The 20,600-nt window shown below is 39.4% G+C and overlaps 1 protein-coding gene and 1 long non-coding RNA gene across 2 annotated transcripts in view; one reads left to right on the top strand and one right to left on the bottom strand.

The window, feature by feature from the left end:
* The window catches only part of LOC148360246 (uncharacterized), a 68,890-nt gene that overhangs the window by 37,017 nt on the left and 11,273 nt on the right, over positions 1-20,600 (bottom strand). The gene's annotated exons all lie outside the window — the stretch shown is intronic.
* LOC148360247 (alpha-1A adrenergic receptor-like) lies at positions 1,168-16,961 on the top strand. The gene is made up of 2 exons (XM_088343785.1): positions 1,168-2,248; positions 14,177-16,961. Exons 1-2 carry the CDS (start codon positions 1,354-1,356, stop codon positions 14,686-14,688), a joined length of 1,407 nt encoding a protein of 468 aa, XP_088199911.1. The 5' UTR covers positions 1,168-1,353; the 3' UTR covers positions 14,689-16,961.

Here is a 20,600-nt window from a genome sequence, read left to right as displayed (position 1 = left end):
TACCAATTGCCTGAGTTGATATCGGACTGATGGGGTCGATACCGGACAGGACAGGACAGACATGATAATGAAACAGGATATCGAAAATAAACAGGACAAACTAGACGGGGACGAAAACTGGAGAAAATAATGAACAGGACGAAAATAGACGGAAACAAAACTGGAAATCGAAATTAAACAGGACAAAATAAACGGGAACAATACCGGACAGTAAATACCAACAGGAACAGGACCGAGTCTAAACCCACATCTTGCGGGTACAAAATACTTGCATTCCATAAAAAAAGATCCTGCCGCCACGATGTGCTCTATGGCCCTGGCCCTTGCTTGCACCGGGACAACACGGTGCCATCTAATGGTCAAATATTACAGACTGGGGCATTAAGCACATTTTTGGAGATTACTAGACGAGGATTGGTTGTTCTAACTGATTTCCTTTTCCCTTATCTATAACTTTCTTGAGACCATTCATCCTCAGTAAAAAAAGTGCAACGAAAGAACCAAATCATGATCAATTCTCACGAGATGTAGGAACATAACGGAAACAGGACCCAATAGCGTAACGTTTCTCACAAGTTTATTGAGATAGAGAGAGGAAGGGCAGCGCCCGCGATCCGGTGCTCTCTAGACGCAGGAAGCAAGTCGCTTTCGCGATCAGACTTTGATCCAAATACGGAAGTGGATCTTCCGTAGCGGGCGATGGCGGTGTCAGGGACGGAAAAACAGGTCGATAGCCGAGACAGAGAGCAAAAACATGGTCGGAAACGAGTCGTAAGCCAGGACGGGAGAGTAGACGTAGTCGGGATCAAAAATGGGTCGTAAGCCGAGACGGGAGAGCAGACGCAGTAGGGATCAAAACGAGTCGTAGCCGAAGACAAATCTAACAGTTATACTTCTTCTCTTACAAGCTTAATTTGTTTCAGGATTGTAGATCTAATAGCTTGTGTACCGAGCAAATTTTCCCTGATTGAAATTGTTCAAATCTAATTGGTCTTGCTCCCGTCCTCCCAAAAGTATACAAGAGAATCCTGGATTCAGTATATGCACCAATATTTGATTTTCCTTACATGTTTGAACCAATGTAATGCACTTTGCCCACAAATTGCTTTCCTCTGCTGAAGCCCCCTCCCACATGGGGGCTGCATAAATAGAGGATCAGGCGGGTACTACCTCACTCTCCTCTCTTTGCGACGATGCGTAGGGTAAGTGGGTGACTTCACACCGCCTCCCCCCCCCACGGGACTGCAGAAGAGGTGGGGGAAGGTGGTAAGTGGGGGAGCGTTTCGTCTCAACTCTGCAAGTTCTCCGGACTTGCAGGGAGAGAGCATGTGAAGCCTGCTATGGGGGAGCAAAATGAGCATGAGAAGCGACAATGTTAGCGATTCCTGGGGCAACGAGACTTCGGGGGGCACCCCGGTGGAACTGGGCAGAGCCATCCCTTTGGGTTTGGTCCTGGGGGCTTTCATCGCCTTCGCCATCGCCGGGAACATCCTGGTCATCTTATCGGTGGTGTGCAACAGGCACCTGCGCACGCCCACTAACTATTTCATCGTCAACCTGGCCATGGCCGACCTCCTGCTGGGCACCACCGTGCTGCCCGTCTCGGCCACCCTGGAGATCCTGGACCGTTGGGTCTTCGGGAGGATCTTCTGCGACGTTTGGGCGGCGGTGGACGTTCTGTGCTGCACGGCGTCCATCATGAGTTTGTGTGTCATCTCCATCGACCGCTACATCGGGGTGAGTCACCCGTTGCAGTACCCGGGCGTGGTGACCGAGAAACGGGCGTTACTCGCCATGCTAGGGGTGTGGGTGCTGTCTGTGGTCATCTCCATCGGGCCACTTTTGGGATGGAAGCAACCTCCGTCTCCAGACCAGAACATCTGCCTCATCACTGAGGAACCCTTTTACGCACTCTTCTCCTCCTTGGGTTCCTTTTACATCCCCCTGGTGGTCATTTTGGTGATGTACTGCCGAGTGTACGTGGTGGCCAAAAGGACCACCCGCAACTTGGAGGCGGGCGTCATGCGGGAGAGGATCGACTCGGGCGAGCTGACTTTGAGGATCCACAAAGGGGCTCAGGTGCAGGAGGAGGCGCCGGTGGGTAAGGGACGAGGACAACAGGCCAGGAGTTCCCTCACCGTTAAACTTCTCAAGTTCTCCAGGGAGAAGAAGGCGGCCAAGACTTTGGGAGTGGTGGTGGGGATGTTTACGCTTTGTTGGTTGCCTTTCTTCCTCGCTCTGCCCATTGGTGAGTTCACATTAGAAAATTTGCTCTCTTAAAGGGACAGTGTGTATTATTCGAGCACGAGATGTTGCTGTATTGTGTTGTGCAGTGTTCCTCAACTGGTGGAAATTGAGGAGCCACCGTCCCACCCTAATGAAAAGCTGAAACCCAAAATCAAGAAAGAAATTCTAATTCTCTAAGGCAGGGGTGTCAAACTCATTTTAACTCGGGGGCCACACGATAGAACAAACATTCTGTCAGGGGCCGGACTAGTAGATTAAAGAGAAAGAAAAAGATAAAGAAATAAGAGAAAGAGGGAGGGAAAAGGAGAGAGGGCGGGACTAAAAAAAGAAAAAGAGAGAGAGGGAGAGAGCGTGAGAAACAAAAGATAAAAAGTCGCGAGAGACGGGGAAAGTAAAGGGAGAGGAAGAAAGAAATCCAAAGAGAAATAGAAAGACAGAAGGGGAGAAAAGAGAAAAGAAAGCGCAAAGGGTAGGAAGAGAGAAAGAGAAAAGAGAGAAAAGGAAAAAAGGAAGTTATCGCAAAAGCCGTTAAAAAGACACAGAGAGAGAAAGAGACAAAGAGCAACAAAGAAAGAGAAAAATAGAAACACAGAGAGTGAAAGAGAGAAGAGAGAGAGAGAGAGAGAGAGAGAGAGTGAAAGAGTGAAAGAGTGAGAGAGAGAGAGAGAGAGAGAGAGAGAGAGAGAGAGAGAGAGAGAGAGAGAGAGAGAGAGAGAGAGAGAAAGAAATACAAGTACAGTGTCTTTGTTTGATGCACCTGGCTTTAACAACATCAAGTTGACATATTTCAACCTGCAGCTTGTTTTTCTCTTGCGCTTCTCTGAGTGTTGTCTCGCGGGCCGGATTCAATCCCTTAGCGGGCCTGATCTGGCCCGCGGGCCGCCTGTTTGACACCTGTGCTCTAAGGCATACATACTCCCCTTCTTAATGATTGCAATTCAGCTTATTAAGCAATCATAAACCTTACGGGGCCCCTATTTACTCACAGCAAGACAGAAATATAGAAGAAAAACAAAGATGATTTGTCTAAACAAGTTTATTTTATTTACTATTACTAAAAACAACGCAAACAATTCTTTAAGCATCTTTTGCAGTTCTTTTCCCACTTGCAATAAATCTATTGTTCCTTATTATAAGTATGGATTAAGAGATTAAAGCCTAACAATCATTTGATATGTTGTTTTATAGTCTTTTTGTAGTATTATTGTAGTATTTCTGCAGTAGTATTTTTCTAGGGTCTCCATAACAGTATTTCGTAGTCTTTCTGTTTTATTTTTGGAGTGAATTTCTCTAGTATATCTTTAGTATTTTTGCAGTATTACAGTAGTTATGTTTTTGCAGTATTTTTGTCGTAATATTTCTGTAGTAGTACTTTTGTAGTATTCCTGTCATATTATTTCTGCTGTAGAATGTTTGTAATATGTTATTACTGTAGTAGTAATTTAATAAAGTATTTCTTTAGAAGTAATTTTAACATTTTTCCAAAGTAATAATTCTCTAGTATGTTTTATTTCTATAGTAGAATTTTTCTGGCAGTTTTTTGTAGCATTACTGTAGTTGTATTTTTGCAGTATGTCTGTCGTAATATTTCTGTATTAGTATCTTTGCAGTATTCCTATATTATAATATTTCTGTAGGAATATTTTTGTATTATAGTTTTTAGGTATTTTTTTCAAAAGTAGTATTTTTGTTGTATTATTGTAGTATTTTTCGTATCCAATATTTTTGTAGGATTACTGTAGTTGTAGAATTTTTGGTGCAATATTTCTGTAATACAATTATTATTGTAATATTTGTGTAGCAGTATTTTGTAAGTATTCCTATCATTATATTTCTGAAGATATATTTTTGTACAGTATAATAATACTTGTGTAAAAGTATTTTTGAAGTATTTCCAAAGTAGTATTTTGTCGTATTACTGTAGTATTTTTTTAGTATGTCTTTAATATTTTGGGATGTTGTATTTTTGTAGAATTTCTGGTATAAAACTTCTGTTGTAGTGTTTTTTCATTACAGTATTGCTGTACAGTAATGGTATTTTGTAGTATTTGTATGATAGTTTTTCTTTTCAGAATAAAATAAATATAATGTATAAGGGCCCTGTTTGTAGAAATGTTGTAATATATATGTATACACGTACACACAGTGGTACCTTTACTTACAAATTTGATTGGTTCTGGATGTAGCTTTGTAACCTGAAACATTCATAAGTAGGGACAGTTTTCAATGTGAATTTGTTAATCCATTTTAAGCCCTGCTAAAGCATCTATTCTTTTAAGAAGTCATAAAAAAGCATCAGAGCATGAAACAAATACAAGTTAAAATTATATTATTATTCCCTTTGTCTTTCTTTGACTCCCTCTTTCTCTTCATTTTTCTCCTCTCTTTCTCACTCTCCCCCTTTCTCTTTTATTGTTATCATTTCTCTCTCCTTCTCTCTTTCTCCTTCTCTTCGTCTCTCTCTTTCTTTCTCTTTCTTTCTTCCTCTTTCTCTTTATTTCTTTCTTTCTTTCTCTTTATGCTACTTTCTTTCTCGCCTTCTATATGTCTTTCTATCTTATAGCACTCTTTCTTTCACTCCCTCTTTCTCTCCATTTTTTCTCACTCTCCTCTTTCTTTTATCATTATCATTGTCTCTCTCTCTCTCTGTTTTCTCTTTCTTTTTCTCTCCCTCTCTCTCTCTCTCTCTTTATTCTCTTTCTTTTTCTCTCCCTCTCTCTCTCTCTCTCTTTCTCTCTCTCTTTATTTCTTTCTCCTCTCTCTCTCTTTATTTCTCTTTCTCCTTCTCTCTCTTTCTCTCTCTCTCCCTCCCTCTCTATCATTCTCTCTCTCTTACCAGCTCAGTAGCCTAGATGGTAAGGCGCCCGCTTTGAGACTGGGAGGTCGCTGGTTCGCGCCTCGGCCGAGTCATACCTAAGACTTATAACATTGGTAAAATGGCGGCGCCCTCTGTTGGCTGCGGCTGCGTCGGCTCGCTACAACGGGTCAGGTGTATCGACATTTCGTTCTGTGTACATTGTTACACAGAATGACAATACAAAGGAAATTATTATTATTATTTTATATTTTCTTACTCCCCTCTTTCCATTCCTTTCTCTTTTTTTCGCTCTCTATTTCTTTCTCTCTTCCTTTGTTTCATTCTTTTTCTCACTCTTTCTCTCCGTCTGTCTTTCATTCCCTTTACTCTACTCGTCCGGCCCCTCGTGAGACTCCAATGAAGACATTAAAGTGAGAGTTTTTAAAATAGAATCATGATTAAAAGTGGGATGAAAGCTTAATAGGATTACATCAACTGGATTTGTAAACACGTCCATTCGGAAGCACAGGCAAAATTGATGGCGGTCATTTAAGGAGAGCTTGGCTTTCCACACACTCAGTAAAAAGCGTCCCACGGCGGGGATTACTTAACCTCTATTCATTGCGTGGACATGAAAGCAGGAAATGGCGACTAAGGCTGTGATTTAAAGAAGGGAGAATGGTTAAGAGAGAAGTGGGAGCATTTTTTTTTGGGGATCTCTTACCAAAAATAAAACAGATTTCTCGGCATAATTCAATTAAAAACATTGACTTGATGAAATGCTCAATGTTGCAGTCAAAAGGTTAAGGCTACAGTCTTAAACAGCAACCCGTTTGTTTAATTTGTGTAGTTCTAGCACCCTCTAGTGGCTAATTATTCACACCGTTTGATTTTAAACAGGAATGTTTTGGCTCCACTCCCATATTTGATTCATAGCAGCAAAGATATGTTCCCTCTGCAACCAAAAGTTAAGGCCACAACCTCACAAGGCAGCCATTTTTTTACTCCTGCCTCTGGTGGATGAAATATTCACAGGGCTTAATTTTACATAGGAATCTTTTGTCCCGACTTCGATTTACTGCTTCTATCACCCAAATTTGTTTACTGTACAACTCTTGTAGTCTAAATCCAAGGCTACTACTCAAATATCAGCCCATCTGTGTCATTGATCCAGCTCTAGTGCCCTCTGGTGGATGAATATTTACACGTTAATTTTATATAGGAATGTTTTGTCTCTACTCCATTTTATTGTTCATAACACCCAAAAAATTGGTCTCTCTACAACTCTTGTGGTCAAAATTAAGCTACCCAAAAGGCAGCCTATATGTTTCATTGACCCAGTACTAGCACCCTCTTGTGGCTCATTTATTCACACCGTTTGATTTTAAACAGGAATGTTTTGGCTCCACTCCCATATTTGATTCATCGCAGCAAAGATATGTTCTCTCTGCAACCAAAGATTAAGGCCACAATCTCAAAAGGCACTTTTTTTGTTTTACTCAAGCAGTTTGAGAACCCCCTGGTGGCTCAAATATTCACACACCTTAATTTTATATAGGAATGTTTTGTCTCTACTCCGATTTATTGTTCATAACACCCCAAAAAAATGGGCTCTCTACAACTATTGTAGTCTAAATTAAAGGCTATCCAAAAGGCAGCCCATCTGTTTCATTGATCCAGCTCTAGCACCCTCTCGTGGCTCATTTATTAAAAGTTTGATTTTAAACACTCCAATATGTGATTCATAGCAGCAAACGTATGCAACTTAAAATTAAGGCCGCAACCACAAAAGGAAGCCTTTTTTTATTTTACTCATGCAGTTTTAAAACCCTCTGGTGGATGAAATATTCACACGGCTTAATTTTATATAGGAATGTTTTGTCTCTATTTTGATTTACTGTTCCTACCACCCAAAATTGTTTTCTGTACTACTCTTGTAGTCTAAATTCAAGGCGACTACTAAGTCAACCCATCCGTGTCATTGATCCACCTCTAGCACCATCTTGTGGCCCATTTATTCACAGTTTAATTTTAAACAGGAATGTTTTGCCTCCACTCCCATATGCGATTAATAGCAGCAAAGATACAGTATGTTCTCTCTGCAACCCTTGCAACCAGAAATCAATGCCACAATCTTAAAAGGCAACCTATTTTTGTTACTCATGCAGTTTTAAAACCCTGTGGTGGTTTAAATATTCACTGGGATTAGTTTTATATAGGAATGTTTTGTCTCTACTCTTATTCATCGTTCATACGGCCTAAAGAATTGGGCTCCCCAACAATTATTGTAGTCTAAATTAAAGGCTACTACTCAAAAAGCAGCCCATCCGTTTTATGTATCAAATTCCAGCACCCTCTGGTGGATTCTTTAGTCACTTTTAATTTTTATCTAGGAATGTTTTGGTCATATGTTATGCTATTATATGTTGTGTTATGCTATATACATATATTATATACATAATGTTATGTATATGTGTTATGTAAAGTATCTATCTATCTATCTATCTATCTATGTAATCACAAATACACATTTTACACATTTAGCACTTATTATAGATTAAGTTGTTATTTTAATGTTTTCTTCTGGAGTACTTGGTGTTCGCTACGCATTACTATTATCCCCTCTATACAGCAATCCTCACATCGAAATGGATTAATATTAAATCCTGGGATCACTCGATTTTTTTGCCATTGCTCTCAGATGGAAAAACACAAGTTTTTATGCGTTAACCTGAGCTCTTTAGAGAATATTACGCTTAAAATGAGAAAGCATTAAGACATAGGTGGAAAATATGGGCCTGCGGGCCGGATCAGGCCCACCAAGGGTTTTAATCCGGCCTGCGAGTCAACGCTGAGAGAAGCATAAGAGAAAAATGAGCTGCAGTTTGAAATGTCCACTTGATGTGGCCAAAGCCAAGCAACACACACAAAGAAACTTTGGCTCTATTTTTTTCTCTATTTGTTTCCCTATTCCAATCTCTCTTGTTCTTTTTTTCTCTCTCTTTCTGCATCTGTCTCTCTTTTTCTTTGCCTCTCGTTCTTTTTTTTCTCCCTTTATCTCTCTCATACTCTTTCCTTCTTTTTCTTTCCCTCCTTGTGTCTTTTTCTTTCTCTCTCCTCCTCGCTTTCTCTCTGTCTCTCTCTTGTTTCCTCTTTTTTCTTTGTCTCTCTTTATCTTTGTCTCTCTCTTTTATCCTTCTCCTTTCTCTCGCACTCTCTTTTCCTCCCCCTCTTTCTTTGTCCCTCTCTCACTTTGCATTTTTCACTTTTTCAATGTCTTTCTCACTCTCTTTCTCTCTCTCTTTCCGTGTGTCTTTCTATGTGTGTGTCTCTCTCTCTCTCTTCCTTTCTATGTATGTCTTCCTCTTGCATTCTTTCTTTTTTCTGTTTATCTCTCTGCATCTTTCCCTCTTTTTCTTTGCCTCCCTTTCGCTGTATTTTTCTCCCTCTATCTTTTTCACATACTCGCTTTCTTTCTGTTTCTTTCCCTACTCATTTTTCTCTCTCTTTATCTGTCTTTCTCTCTCTCTTTGTGTCTCTTTCTTTCTCTCTCCTCCTCACTTTCTCTGTCTCTGTCTTTCTCTTGTTTAACCTTTTCCCTTAGTCTCTCTGTCTTTGTCGCTCTCTTTTATCGTTCTCCTTTCTCTCACTCTATCTTTTTTCCTCCCTCTCTATCTTTGTCCGTCTCTCACTTTGCATTTTTCGCTTTTCAATGTCTTTGTTTCTCTCTCTCTCTCTCTCTTTATATGTGTGTCTTTACCTCTTCGTTTCTATTAATGTCTTTGTCTTAATTTCTTTCTTTTTTCTATTTCTCTCTTTCTCAAGATGTCCATCTTTCACTTGCACATTCTCTCTTTCTTTTCTTTCTCTCTTTCTCTCTATCTTTCTCTTGCTCTCTCTCTCGCTCGCTCTCATTCACACGTTTGTTGTCTTTCTTTCCTTTCCCCTTTTTTTCTATTTCTCCCTCTCTTTCTTTCTCTTTACTAGTCAAAGATGTGGCCCTCCACGCTAAAACGAGTTTGACACCCCCGGTGTAAAATTTGATCTTTCGTTTTTTTTCCAGTGACGCAAATGTTTTAATAATGGATATTTAAATGAGTTGTATAAGTCATTAGCGGGAGAAGAATAATGAGTCTTCGGGGAATATCGGTTCCAGTTGACGGCACACCGTCCTTGCAGATATTTAACACCCCAAACGAGCGCTAATGTCCTGTGAAAGCGTGCCTTCAATGTGCAAATACGCCTTCAAATGTGACAAACACTCAATGTGTGAATACATATTCTAGAAATGTGATTTAAAAATAGAGATTTCTTTTTTTCATTTATTTCTTTTTAGTATACGTATAGTGAAGCCACGAGATACCACATTGATCCGTTTTGTGGATCGAAAAGAGAAACTGCCGTATTGTGGGGGAGATAAAAGAGGGAGCAAAAAAGAGAAAGAAGAGGAGAGATAAAGAGTGGAAGAGTGAAAGAGAGAAAAAAAAAGAAAAAAGGAGGGACAAAGTGAGAGTGAGAGAGAGAGAGAGTACGAAAGAGATAGAAAAGTGAGCAAGAGAAAAGAGAGAAAAATAGAGAAAAAGAATGAGAAAAGGAAAAAGAGATAGAGAGAGAGATGTAAATGGGGGAAAGAGAACGTGATCAAAAAGAGCGAGAGAGAGAAAAATAGACTGAGAGAAAGAAAAAAAGTCAGAGAGGAAACAAAGAGATAGCAAGAGAGAGAGGGAGAGACAGAGAGAGAAAGAGGTAAATAGAGGGAAAAAGAAAGTGATAAAAAAAGTCTGAAAGAGCGGAGGCAAAGAGAGAGAGAGAGAGAGAGAGAGAGAGAGAGAGAGAAAGAGAGAGAGAAAGAGAGAGAGAAAGAGAGAGAGAAAGAGAGAGAGAAAGAGAGAGAGAAAGAGAGAGAAAGAGAGAGAAAGAGAGAAAGAGAGAAAGAGAGAAAGAGAGAAAGAGAGATACTTTATTCATCCCCGCAGGGAAATTCACACAAAGAGAGAGATTGAGGGGGGAAGAGAGAGAGAAAAACAAATACACCTGCAGTCGTTTTGTGAGTGTTCTGGTGAAATCAAGTGGACATATTCAACAGGGCAGCTCGTTTTCTTTCTCTTGTGCTTCTTTCTCAGCCTTGTCCACTGTCAGGCCTAATACAGCTTGCCGGCTGCATGTTTGACACTCCTGAGATGGAGCATCCTAAAAAAAAAAAAAAAACAATCTCATTCCACACCGTAAAGTGAAAACATCACCAGGCGGGGTCGCCATATCCCGAGGGTCTGCTGCATGGTGACATTACAAGAGAATAGGGAAGCTAAAGCTAATCTAAAATTAGCCACGGGTCATGTGATGGCACGGTAGCTCGAGAAGGTTATTCGGATGTTGGAGGCAATTGTCCATAAATGTCATCTTGTTTTGCTTTATGGGAGCGCTGGCCTGGAGGAGCCCACACGTCTGTCCTTTTCCATTATCTCCAATTAAGAAATGATTACCCAATGGAAAGTTCTAGAAAGGGCGTTTGGTTTAATGGATTTTTCATAATGTTGACGTTTATTTGGATGGAGATCGATTTTGGCAACGTTGTGGGAGCGGACACGCTCAGTATCCGGATAGCAAAACAACTAAAATATCATATCAAAGCCCCAGTGTGTAATATTTGGGGGGGGTTCTTGTTTCTACTAAACTATAAGGTGAAACAGAAAAGTTTATTTAGTACTGAGTCAGAGTCTGCAACATTTTTTTATTTCCTTATGCTGAGTTTTTTGAGTATTTCCTTACCCTCACGTAGGTTTTAGATCAGGGGATAGTGTAATAATAATCAAAATCTGTGCAGCCCTTTGAGACTTCTTGTGATTAAGGGTATCACAAATAAACATGACTAGACTTGACTTGAGGTTTTAGAGTTTTCCCTTGCCCTCATGTAGGTTTTAGATCAGGGGATGGTGTAATACTAGTCTGTAGTCTGTAATAGTCTGTGGTTTGTGCAGTCCTTTGAGACTCCTTGTGATTAAGGGAATCACAAATAAACATGACTAGACTTGACTTGAGGTTTTCGAGTTTTCCCTTGCCCTCATGTAGGTTTTAGATCAGGGGATGGTGTAATACTAGTCTGTAGTCTGTAATAGTCTGTGGTTTGTGCAGTCCTTTGAAACTTCTTGTGATTAAGGGCGTCACAAATAAACATGACTAGACTTGACTTGACTCTCCAATTCAACAGAAAATAACAAATAACACCCATTTGACTTCATGAATTTGAATGACTCCCAGCAGAGACGAACGCTTCATTTGAGGTGGAGCTGTTATTCCTGTTTGATAACAAAACGATACAGATGGAGGTTTTATGAAGTTGTATAAAAGAGGCTTTTCCATTTTGAGGCAAAGCCAAAACCTTCTCAGTCAGCACTCAGCCAATTTCGTAGAGCTCGTCAATTCCCTCCTAATCATTCAAAAGCCGAGATTGAGTTGGCTTTCACGTTAACGCATCTGTTTCTACGCAGTCATTATATTTTCAATGACAACATTTAATGTTAGTATTAAGGTTGGAATTGACCTGCAGAAGCAGTTTTTCATCACAGCGTCATTTAAATAAACTTTACCCTGCCGTATAAAAGCCAAAATATTCTCTTTATTATTTTTCAGATTTTATGATATATTTAATAACCACAACATATTTTCTTTGACTCACTTTTCAGCCAACTCAATTCAATTGATTTTCATTTTAAGAAAGTGTGTCTTTCAGTTCAAGTATAATAATAATAACAATAAATCAGGGGGGAAGCTGACTCAATGAAAACGTTTTTAATTTTTAATTTCATTTTATCAAAAAAATGCAACACATATAGTAAAATAAGAAAATAAATAATACACAAAATTTTCTCGGATTAAGATGTTTTTTTTAGTGAATTTCGTTTCAATGAATAAAGAATTGTCAGTGTCACGTAACAATTAAACAGGTAAACCATTGTTTCACTTAAACTAATTACATTATTAGTTAGTCTTTCAGAAAAGACAATTTTGCATTACAAATTTTAAAAAAATGCTCAACTCACAACTGATTGGCACCGAGATAGTTTCTCTATAAATCTAATATTACCCGTTTTATTATAAACTCACGCGTCTAATAATATATTAAGATATTCTGCCATCTAGTGGTGACACACTGTCCCGTTTGCTTATTAACATTTCATTGTAGACTACCTAAAAATAGTAAAAGATGATTTTCAGCCCTGTGTTTCATTTTATTTTTGTAACATCCAATTTATCCCTTGATTGTTATGATTAAATTGCTTTCTCCGTTTTAATGCTGCCATCTAGCGGTTAAACAAGGAGGTCAGTGAAATGACGTCATCGTGTTGGGGGCAGTTTGTAAATATGAAAGTAAATACAGTACTGTTGATTTATAAACAAACATATTTTTGTGATATTTTAAACAGAAAGAGACATTTTTTTTGGTTTAATCAACTTGCTTTGTTGAGTTAAATAACTGTAAATGCCTTAATTTACTATTTTTTAATACAGTGAACCAACGCTTTTTCGGGGGGGGGGTCATTCCCAAAGGAATCCGTGACAAGCGAAATTCATGAAGAGAAACTCTTTTTTTACAATAAGTATACAACTTAATACTCCATTAAACACTGACACCAAAGGACAAACACTTGGTATAAGCTCAAGCATCTGTTTAACAAATGAAACCCTAATCCTATCCCCCCTGACCCTCAACCCTACCCCTAAACATTGCCTCTAACCATACCCCCCTAGACCTAACCCCTGATCTGCCGATTTGAAACCTCACTAACCCTAACTCTTCCTTAACCCCCTAACAGACTCAGAGACAGTTTTTTCCCCAGAGCCATTAGCACCCTAAACACACACCGCACAAAAAAAACTGAAACTCTTGCAAACACACTACCTCATACAGATGTCAAATTGTATTCATGCCTATGCTCACTTTGCACAATGTTGACTATTTTTGCACAATGTTGACTATTTTTGCACTTAACGCATATTGCACGAATACGATCTCAAAACTGTATGTAACATCCTACATGCCCACATTTCTTATGTAAATATTGTGTAAATTATAACCTCATCTTCTTTGTTCCTTTATATTGTGTAAATTATAACCTTATCTTCTTTGTTCCGTGATCTTCTTGGTTTTCTTTTATCCTCATTGTTAAATGTGAAACTGGAGTGCGACTCCCAATTTCGTTGTCACAATATGTTCAACCCATTTTGTAACAATGACAATAAAGGTATATTCTATTCTATTCTAAGGCCTAAACCTAACATTTTAACCTCACTCCCCTTAACCTACCCTATACCTATAACACCAACTCTACACCACCCCCACCCCCCAACCACCACCTCAAAAATCAACCTTAACCTTAATCCTTCCCAACCATGAACCTAACCCTTAACTCCCCTAGTCCAAGCCATATTACCTCCACACTAAACCCTGACTCTCCATTAACCACTCTACCCACCTTAACGTAAAACGCTAACTCTTGGACCCCCACCCCTAACCCCAATCATGCCCCAACCATGACCATAACACTTTATGCTCATTCCTGACCCCCCTCACCATAAACCAAGGAACCCTAACCAGCTAGCCCCACCTAACCCCTGATCTGCTAACTCTAACCCCCACTAACCCTAACCCTTCCTTAATCCCCTAAAGCCTTAACATAACCCTTTCACCTGACTTCTCTTAACCTACCATATACCTATAAGAATAACCCTAACCCAACCTAACCATTACCCTAGCCTTAATCCCACCCAACCCTGACCCTAACCCCTAACATTTAAACCTCTCATCTCATCCTATTTGAACCTGACTCCCCTAATCATCACCCAAAAACCCTTACCAGATTACCTCCGCACTGAACCCTTAATTTCTAAACATTAACCGTCCAAACCACCCTAACATTGAACAGTAACTCTAACCATAACCCCATTCCTCCCCAAACCAGGACCCTAACATTTCACTGTAATTTATGACTCCCCTAACCCAAGGGACTCCAACCAGCTAGCCCCCCCCTAACTTCTAATCTGTAACCCTTCATCCAACTCACCTAACCCCCTACCCTGTATTGTAGTATATTATTGTCTATTTCTACATTTGACCCTGCATTTCCCCCTCAGGTTCCTTCAACGTGAATCTCCGACCCCCCGAAGTCCTCTTCAAGGTGATCTTCTGGTTGGGCTACTTCAACAGCTGCCTGAACCCAATTATCTACCCCTGCTACAACCGCGAGTTCAAGCTAGCTTTTATTCGCATTTTACGCTGCCGCTGCCACCAACCCCGAGGACCCCGTTGGACTTCTTACCGCTACCGGTCGGAGTCCACCTTCAGCTCGTCCGGACGTTCTCGCAAGAGCTCTGGAGATTTCCCACCGGGATGCTCCAACGGGAGCCAGAAAACTCTACCGTCCTCAGCTAGCCCGAGCTACCTAGCGGAGGGACTCCCGACCTGCCCCGAGGGCCAGGTTTTGTATACCTGGTCGGCCACGCCTTCACCTTCTTCTAATATTTTACCGGGAGTTCGTGAGAGGGAAGTGGGAGATGAGCTGGGAGTTTTTTCATTTTCTTTTGCGAGAGAAAAACGCAAGGAAGAGGTTGGAATTGATTGTACGGAACCAGGTTATATTGTGTGACTGGCTATTTATCTGTATTTGAAAAGTAAATAAATCTAAAATTCTCAAGCTGCTGGGATTTGTGTGCACAGTGGACCCCTGGGATACGACACAAATCCATTCTGAGGTTGGATCGCAAAGTGAAATTTGCCCGATAGAAACCTAATTAGCTAATGCGCTCCGAACCCCAGGTACCCTATTAAGAAAACATTCAAATAATAACTACTTATGTGCAATATACATGTATGATTAAATACCATGATAAAATAAATATACACTTAGAGCACAGGTGTCAAACAGGCGGCCCGCAGGCCAGATCAATGGTTTAAATCCGGCCCGCAAGACAACAGTGAGAGAAGCGCAAGAGGAAAATGAGCTGTAGTTTTAAATATTTCCGCCGGATGTCACCAAAGCCAGTTTACACTTGCAAAACAATGGTGGTAGTATTTCTCCATTTCTCTCTGACTCACTTCTTTTTTATTTATTTCTCCCTCTTTTTCTTTCTCCTGTTCACCCTCTCTTTCTCTCTCCTTTTCTATTTTCTCAATTTCTCTCTAACTCTTCCTTTTTCTCTGTCTTGCTCTCTTTCTATTTTCTCTCTCTAATTTACACTTTAATTCCCTTTCTTTCTATTTTTTCTCTTTTTTTCTCACCCTCTTTCTTTCCCTTTTTCGACCTCTCTCTCACCTCACTTTGTCTCTTTTTCTCCTGCTGACTCTTTCTGTCGTTTCACTTCTCTTATTCTTTTTATCTTTCTCTTTTTTCACTTCCTTTATCCCTCTATATTCATTTCCCGCTTCTTCTCCATTCGTATCTCTATTCTGCTCTCTTTTTCTCTCACTGTTACTGTCTCACTTGTTCTCCCTATCTGTTTATCGCTCTCTCTTCCCCTCACTCTCTTTCTCTGTCTTTTTCTCCCTCTCTCTTTCACTTAAACTTACTAGTCCGGCCCCCGTGAGAGTTTGGTATAGCATTTGTGGCCCCCAGCTAAAACGAGTTTGACACTCCTGACTTAGAGGAATGACATTGAAGTCACTGGGCTCCAATGGGAGATGCAGTACTCAACACAGCCGTTAGGGGCACTGTATTTAGAAAAATTGCATTGAAGTCAACAGGATCACAATGATTTCCAATGGGAGCTGCAGTACCAACCATGGTCATTAGGGGCACTGTGCTTAGAGAAATTATGTTGAAGTCGATTGGCTCCCATTGGCTTCAATGAGAGCTGCAGTACACACCACAGCAATTAAGGGCGCTGTATTAACATAAATTACATTGAAGTCATTAGGCTCCCAATGACTTCCAATAGGAGCTACAGTACCCACCGCAGCCGTTAGGGGCGCTATACTTAAAGACTTCAAGTTGAAGTCAATAGGCTCCCTTTGACTTCAAATGCGACCCACAATGACCAAGAAGGCCATTAGGGCCGCTGTACTTCTAATGGGAGCTACAGTACCTGTTACGGTCATTAGGGTTGCTATAGTACATATCAAGGACAAATGACTTATCTTTGATGGGAAATTATTTGAGCTGGTTCGGTAGAGTACGGGTGGATGCAGAGGGTTCAGGGAACGGCTGATTAAAACTGAAACTGATGACAAACCTTCCCCTTACGAGGATTGTCGCACCATTATGAAGATTCCCTTTCTTTATTTTACTTATTCTTGCTAATAATCTAGATTGCAGATTGGTGGCAGGGTAGTGATACGGGGGCTTTCCTTGGTTTTTCTTCATAGTCGCAAACTTTGTTTCTTTGGTTACCATGTTTTTGCTTATCTCTTGAGCAACACTGCAAGCCTTGGGACCCATAGCAAATAAATAAGTACAAAAATATACAGTATTGTATCGCCGCATCACTTAACCGAATGAAAAAAGGCATTGTGGGAAGTAGTTCGGGTAATAGCATACCAGCAGTTTCATGATCAGTCATTTATTATCCTGATTAGAGTCAGGTGTGGGTAATGGAAAACAGCTCTGGGGTCTTGCAGTTTGTCTGTTTCTTGACGCCCTCTTGAGGCCGGTTTGGTGCTAACAGAAAATGCAACGAAAGGGGGGTGTAAAAACACCTTATTCCACACTGAAAAATGTGGAATAAGGTGCTGGGACGCTATATCGCGGGGGTCTACTGTATATCAATATCAAAGATTTGGGGTATTCTGCGCTTGAAAATCGGCATCTTATTAGTGAGAAGCTAAATGTGACCTGACTGATGTACAGTAAAATGTGACAAATTTCGTTTTGTGGCACTCTTTGGATTTGTTCATGTTGTGAAAATAAAATGGCTTGTGAAACTCGTGCCTGTTATTTATTGATTTTTTTACGTTTTTAATAGCTACACTTTTAAAAAGCAAACTGTTATTTAGCTTGTTTACCTTTTCCTATTTTCCTTATTTTATTTTGAATTAATTCCCCACACTAATAGCACCACCAGGACAAGCTAGCTCGGCAAAATGATCATGCGGGCTTCCTTAGAAGCAAAATGGGGGCCCTGATATCAGCCCCTTTAAGGTTGTGTAGTACAATTACAAATTTCACAACCCAAAATCATGTTTACGAGATAGTACATGTGTTTTCTTATCATTTTCACTTTAGAGTCTTTTATTCAAATAAATGAAGTCATTCTTTCACCACTGGAGGTCGCTATGTATTGAAAATGAGTCAGACCTAAAAATTAAATGACAGTGTAACCAGATTGCAAAGGACTTCTTCAATTTAAGTCAATTTAAGCAGGGTTGGGTAGGGTTACCTTAACTGGATAACTTTCAATTAGTTTTGGATGACTCCAATACCAAATATGCTAATAAAAGACAAAAGAAACTAATTATGAATAAAATGATGACTCACAACACGTGGTAAGCTTTCTCTCCTGGCTTTGATCTCTGGCAAAACTAACATAGGATGCGACAGACACAAAATGAAAATAAATCCAAACAGCTTGCCAACATCATTTTTGCCGTTCCATGTATTCCGTTACTCCCCAAGCCTGCACAAAATTTTGTAATTTGATTTCATATTTAGTTTCTTTTGTCTAATATCAACATATTTGGTATTGGAGTAATCCAAAAGTAATTGAAAGTAATTCAGTTAAAGTAATCCTATCCAACCCTGAATTTAAGTCATGTTTATTTGTAAAGCCCTTGATCACAAGACATGCCTCCTTTATGTGCATATTTTATGTATTTTAATAATAATAATTATTATTATTATTATATTATAATACAAAACGGGGCTTTGATAAAAGGGTCGATTGTGACGTTAACTCAACCGATTTAATTTCATCATTTTATACAGATTTTTTTCACAGATTTTATGTTCTTTGGATAATTTCCTGTGTAGTATATCTCCAGCGTTGTGAAAAACCACATGGGAAAGACTATGCGTCCCACCAAGACATGTTTTTCCGTTTTATCTGTCTTATTCGGACACCATGTTCCTCAGAGCTACTCGTGTCCCGACCACAAGACAAATATAAACGTAAAAACTGAGAGTTCTTCTTCTTCGAGAAATGTAGTGCTAATGAGTCACATTGTGGGTTTTTTGTTTTTGTGTTACTGAGTTGAATTTTTCTATTTATTTTGTTGCAGATTATTGGAATTAACCCTTATTTTATGTTACAGTCTAAATGTATTAAGTGGTGTGCCTCAGGGGCCAGAAAAATCCAAACACAATGGTAATATAAGGTTTTGGATGCATGCAATGTTTGCTAGCGGCTAGTGGCGAGCATAGCCTGCAGCTGAGCAGCTAACACGGGTGGCCAGAAAAGGAAATGGTGGAAAAAAGTGGAAGATACCTAAACAATGGGATGGGATTTGGTTACTGTTAGCTGCTCTTGCTTAGTCCTTCAGTGTCAACCGCCTTCCACAAGTGGTCACACAAGCGAAATTTGCTGAGTACCATGATTATGTTAGCTGGAACTTTTTTTTCACTGTTTCCTTCTCTGGCTACTCATATTAGCCACTGGGCTACAGGTTATGCTATGCTATATAGCTATGCTATACGCTATGCTATGCTGCATTCTTCAGTTCCTTGATTCAGAGTCCCGACACTTGACAAATTTGGCTGTACTATAGCAATGTTTTACAGGCCTTTTTAGTAGCTTCTATTGCTAGCCACTAATATTAGCCACTTACACCAGCTCTGACCAATTCTAACTATATTTTGCCGAGTGGTTTCCTTCAAACGTCTATAGTGTCTTCTTCCAATGTGCGCACTTAAGCTACAATACCCTCTAGTGGTGGATCATTACACACTGTCACTTAAAACAGTGCTTTTCAACCTTTTTTAATTTAAAAAAATAAAAATTAAATTAAAAAAGCTCGGGACACAAAGTCCATTGAAAATGTTTAAAAATTAATTCCTGGCACAACTTTCAGGCTTTGTTTGGTTCTTAAAGCTTAAATTATCATGTTACCTAAATTGAAAGTACAATGCTTTTCTGATCATTTGTGGTCACCGTGGCTCAGGAGATAATGCAGGTTATTCACTTTTGTACTATAAGTATTAACTGTAAGACTGTATTATTGTGGTAGAGGGAATTATAGTTTGATTATAGTTTGAATGTGCCTCAGTATGATTTTATCCTCAAAAGTTACGAAATGGCAAGGCTTATTTCCAGGTGCTGTTTGTATTCTTGCAACAATTGTATCCTCTTGGGGCCCGCAAACTATTAATCAAGATTGCCTTTGCTTTGGTGCTGGGAGGTGCGGGGAAGAGTTTGCCTCCCTTTGCTATTACCTTGATTTCTCAGTGACGCATTGTACCTCTTGTGTTACAAAGTTTCCCTTTCCTTACCGCTCATTTATTATGCTTGCACGCCATCTAGCGACCACCATTACACTTCATTTAAATATGGGATTTTTTGTCTAAACCAATCAGATTCGTTTCTTGTACTTATGTGACATCACTTAAGCCAATAAGATGTGTTGTTCTGTGTTTTCAATAAATGAGTCTCTACCCATTGGGGGAGCATGATTCCTTCCTGAGCCAATCTTGGAAGTACGCGCCTCCGATGCATGGGCTATCAAAAACCTTGTGTCTGACTCAGAGTGTGTTCTTTTTCTTTATTCTAAGACAATCTCAAGTTTTAACCTTCAAAATTATCTTGTTTTTCAAGGGGGGAAAAAGCAAAAATTATACTTAAAATGAGCAGAAATGATCAGCCAGTGAAAAAATGTATTTTTCTTTTTTTTTTTAAACTAGTCAAGTCAAGTCATGTTCGGGGATTGGGGGTAAACTAAGAAAATGATAAGTGTAATGAGCAAAAGTGTGCGCAAGCTTTTTATTTTATTTGGTGTATTACTGTTATTTTTGTAGTGCAATCTTCAAGAGCTTCATTAAACAAAATGATTTCAAATATTTTATTTTACTACCTCATGAGCGGATTACAAATACATAAAAAGGAGAAAATAATGATTGAAATAAGAAAAAATATGTGTTTTACTACATGTGGTTTGTATTATTACTTTTTTCAGTGCAATCTTATAGTCAAGTCATGTTTTTTGTATCACAAGAGCTGCACAGATCAATGACTAGTACAGACTACAGACTATTATTACAGTATTCCCTGATCTAAAACCTACATGAGGGCAAGGGAAAACTCAAACCTCAGCATGAGGAAAGTGAAAAATCATTGAGAAGGCCATTTTTTGTTAAAAAAAATACCTTTTCAAATACACTGCGCCAACTTATGAGCAGATAATCAGCATAGCAAAAAAAAGTGCAATCTGCTGTCACCTACTGATATGGGTGAGTACAACAGTTTCTCGGCTGATCAATAGAAGAAAGTAAATATGCAGAATAATGGCATACTTATGTACACAGATATGTACACACTTGGCAAGGTCTTACGGCACACAAGTTAAAAAAAAAAAACTTAAAAAAACTTAAAATATGAGAAAAACGAATCATTTTTTCCAAAAGGGTGGTGAAGTTGA

This window comes from Urocampus carinirostris, chromosome 9, assembly GCF_059441175.1.
Source record: "Urocampus carinirostris isolate Australia breed hairy pipefish chromosome 9, RoL_Ucar_1.0, whole genome shotgun sequence".
NCBI classification, from domain to species: domain Eukaryota; kingdom Metazoa; phylum Chordata; class Actinopteri; order Syngnathiformes; family Syngnathidae; genus Urocampus; species Urocampus carinirostris.
This window is presented reverse-complemented; position numbering and strand designations above follow the sequence as displayed.

Coding starts and splice junctions, on each gene's coding strand:
- LOC148360247 (XM_088343785.1), top strand. CDS start 1,354: ATGAGCATGAGAAGCGACAATGTTAGCGATTCCTGGGGCAACGAGACT. Junction 2,249..14,176: donor CTTCCTCGCTCTGCCCATTG/GTGAGTTCACAT, acceptor TTTCCCCCTCAG/GTTCCTTCAACGTGAATCTC.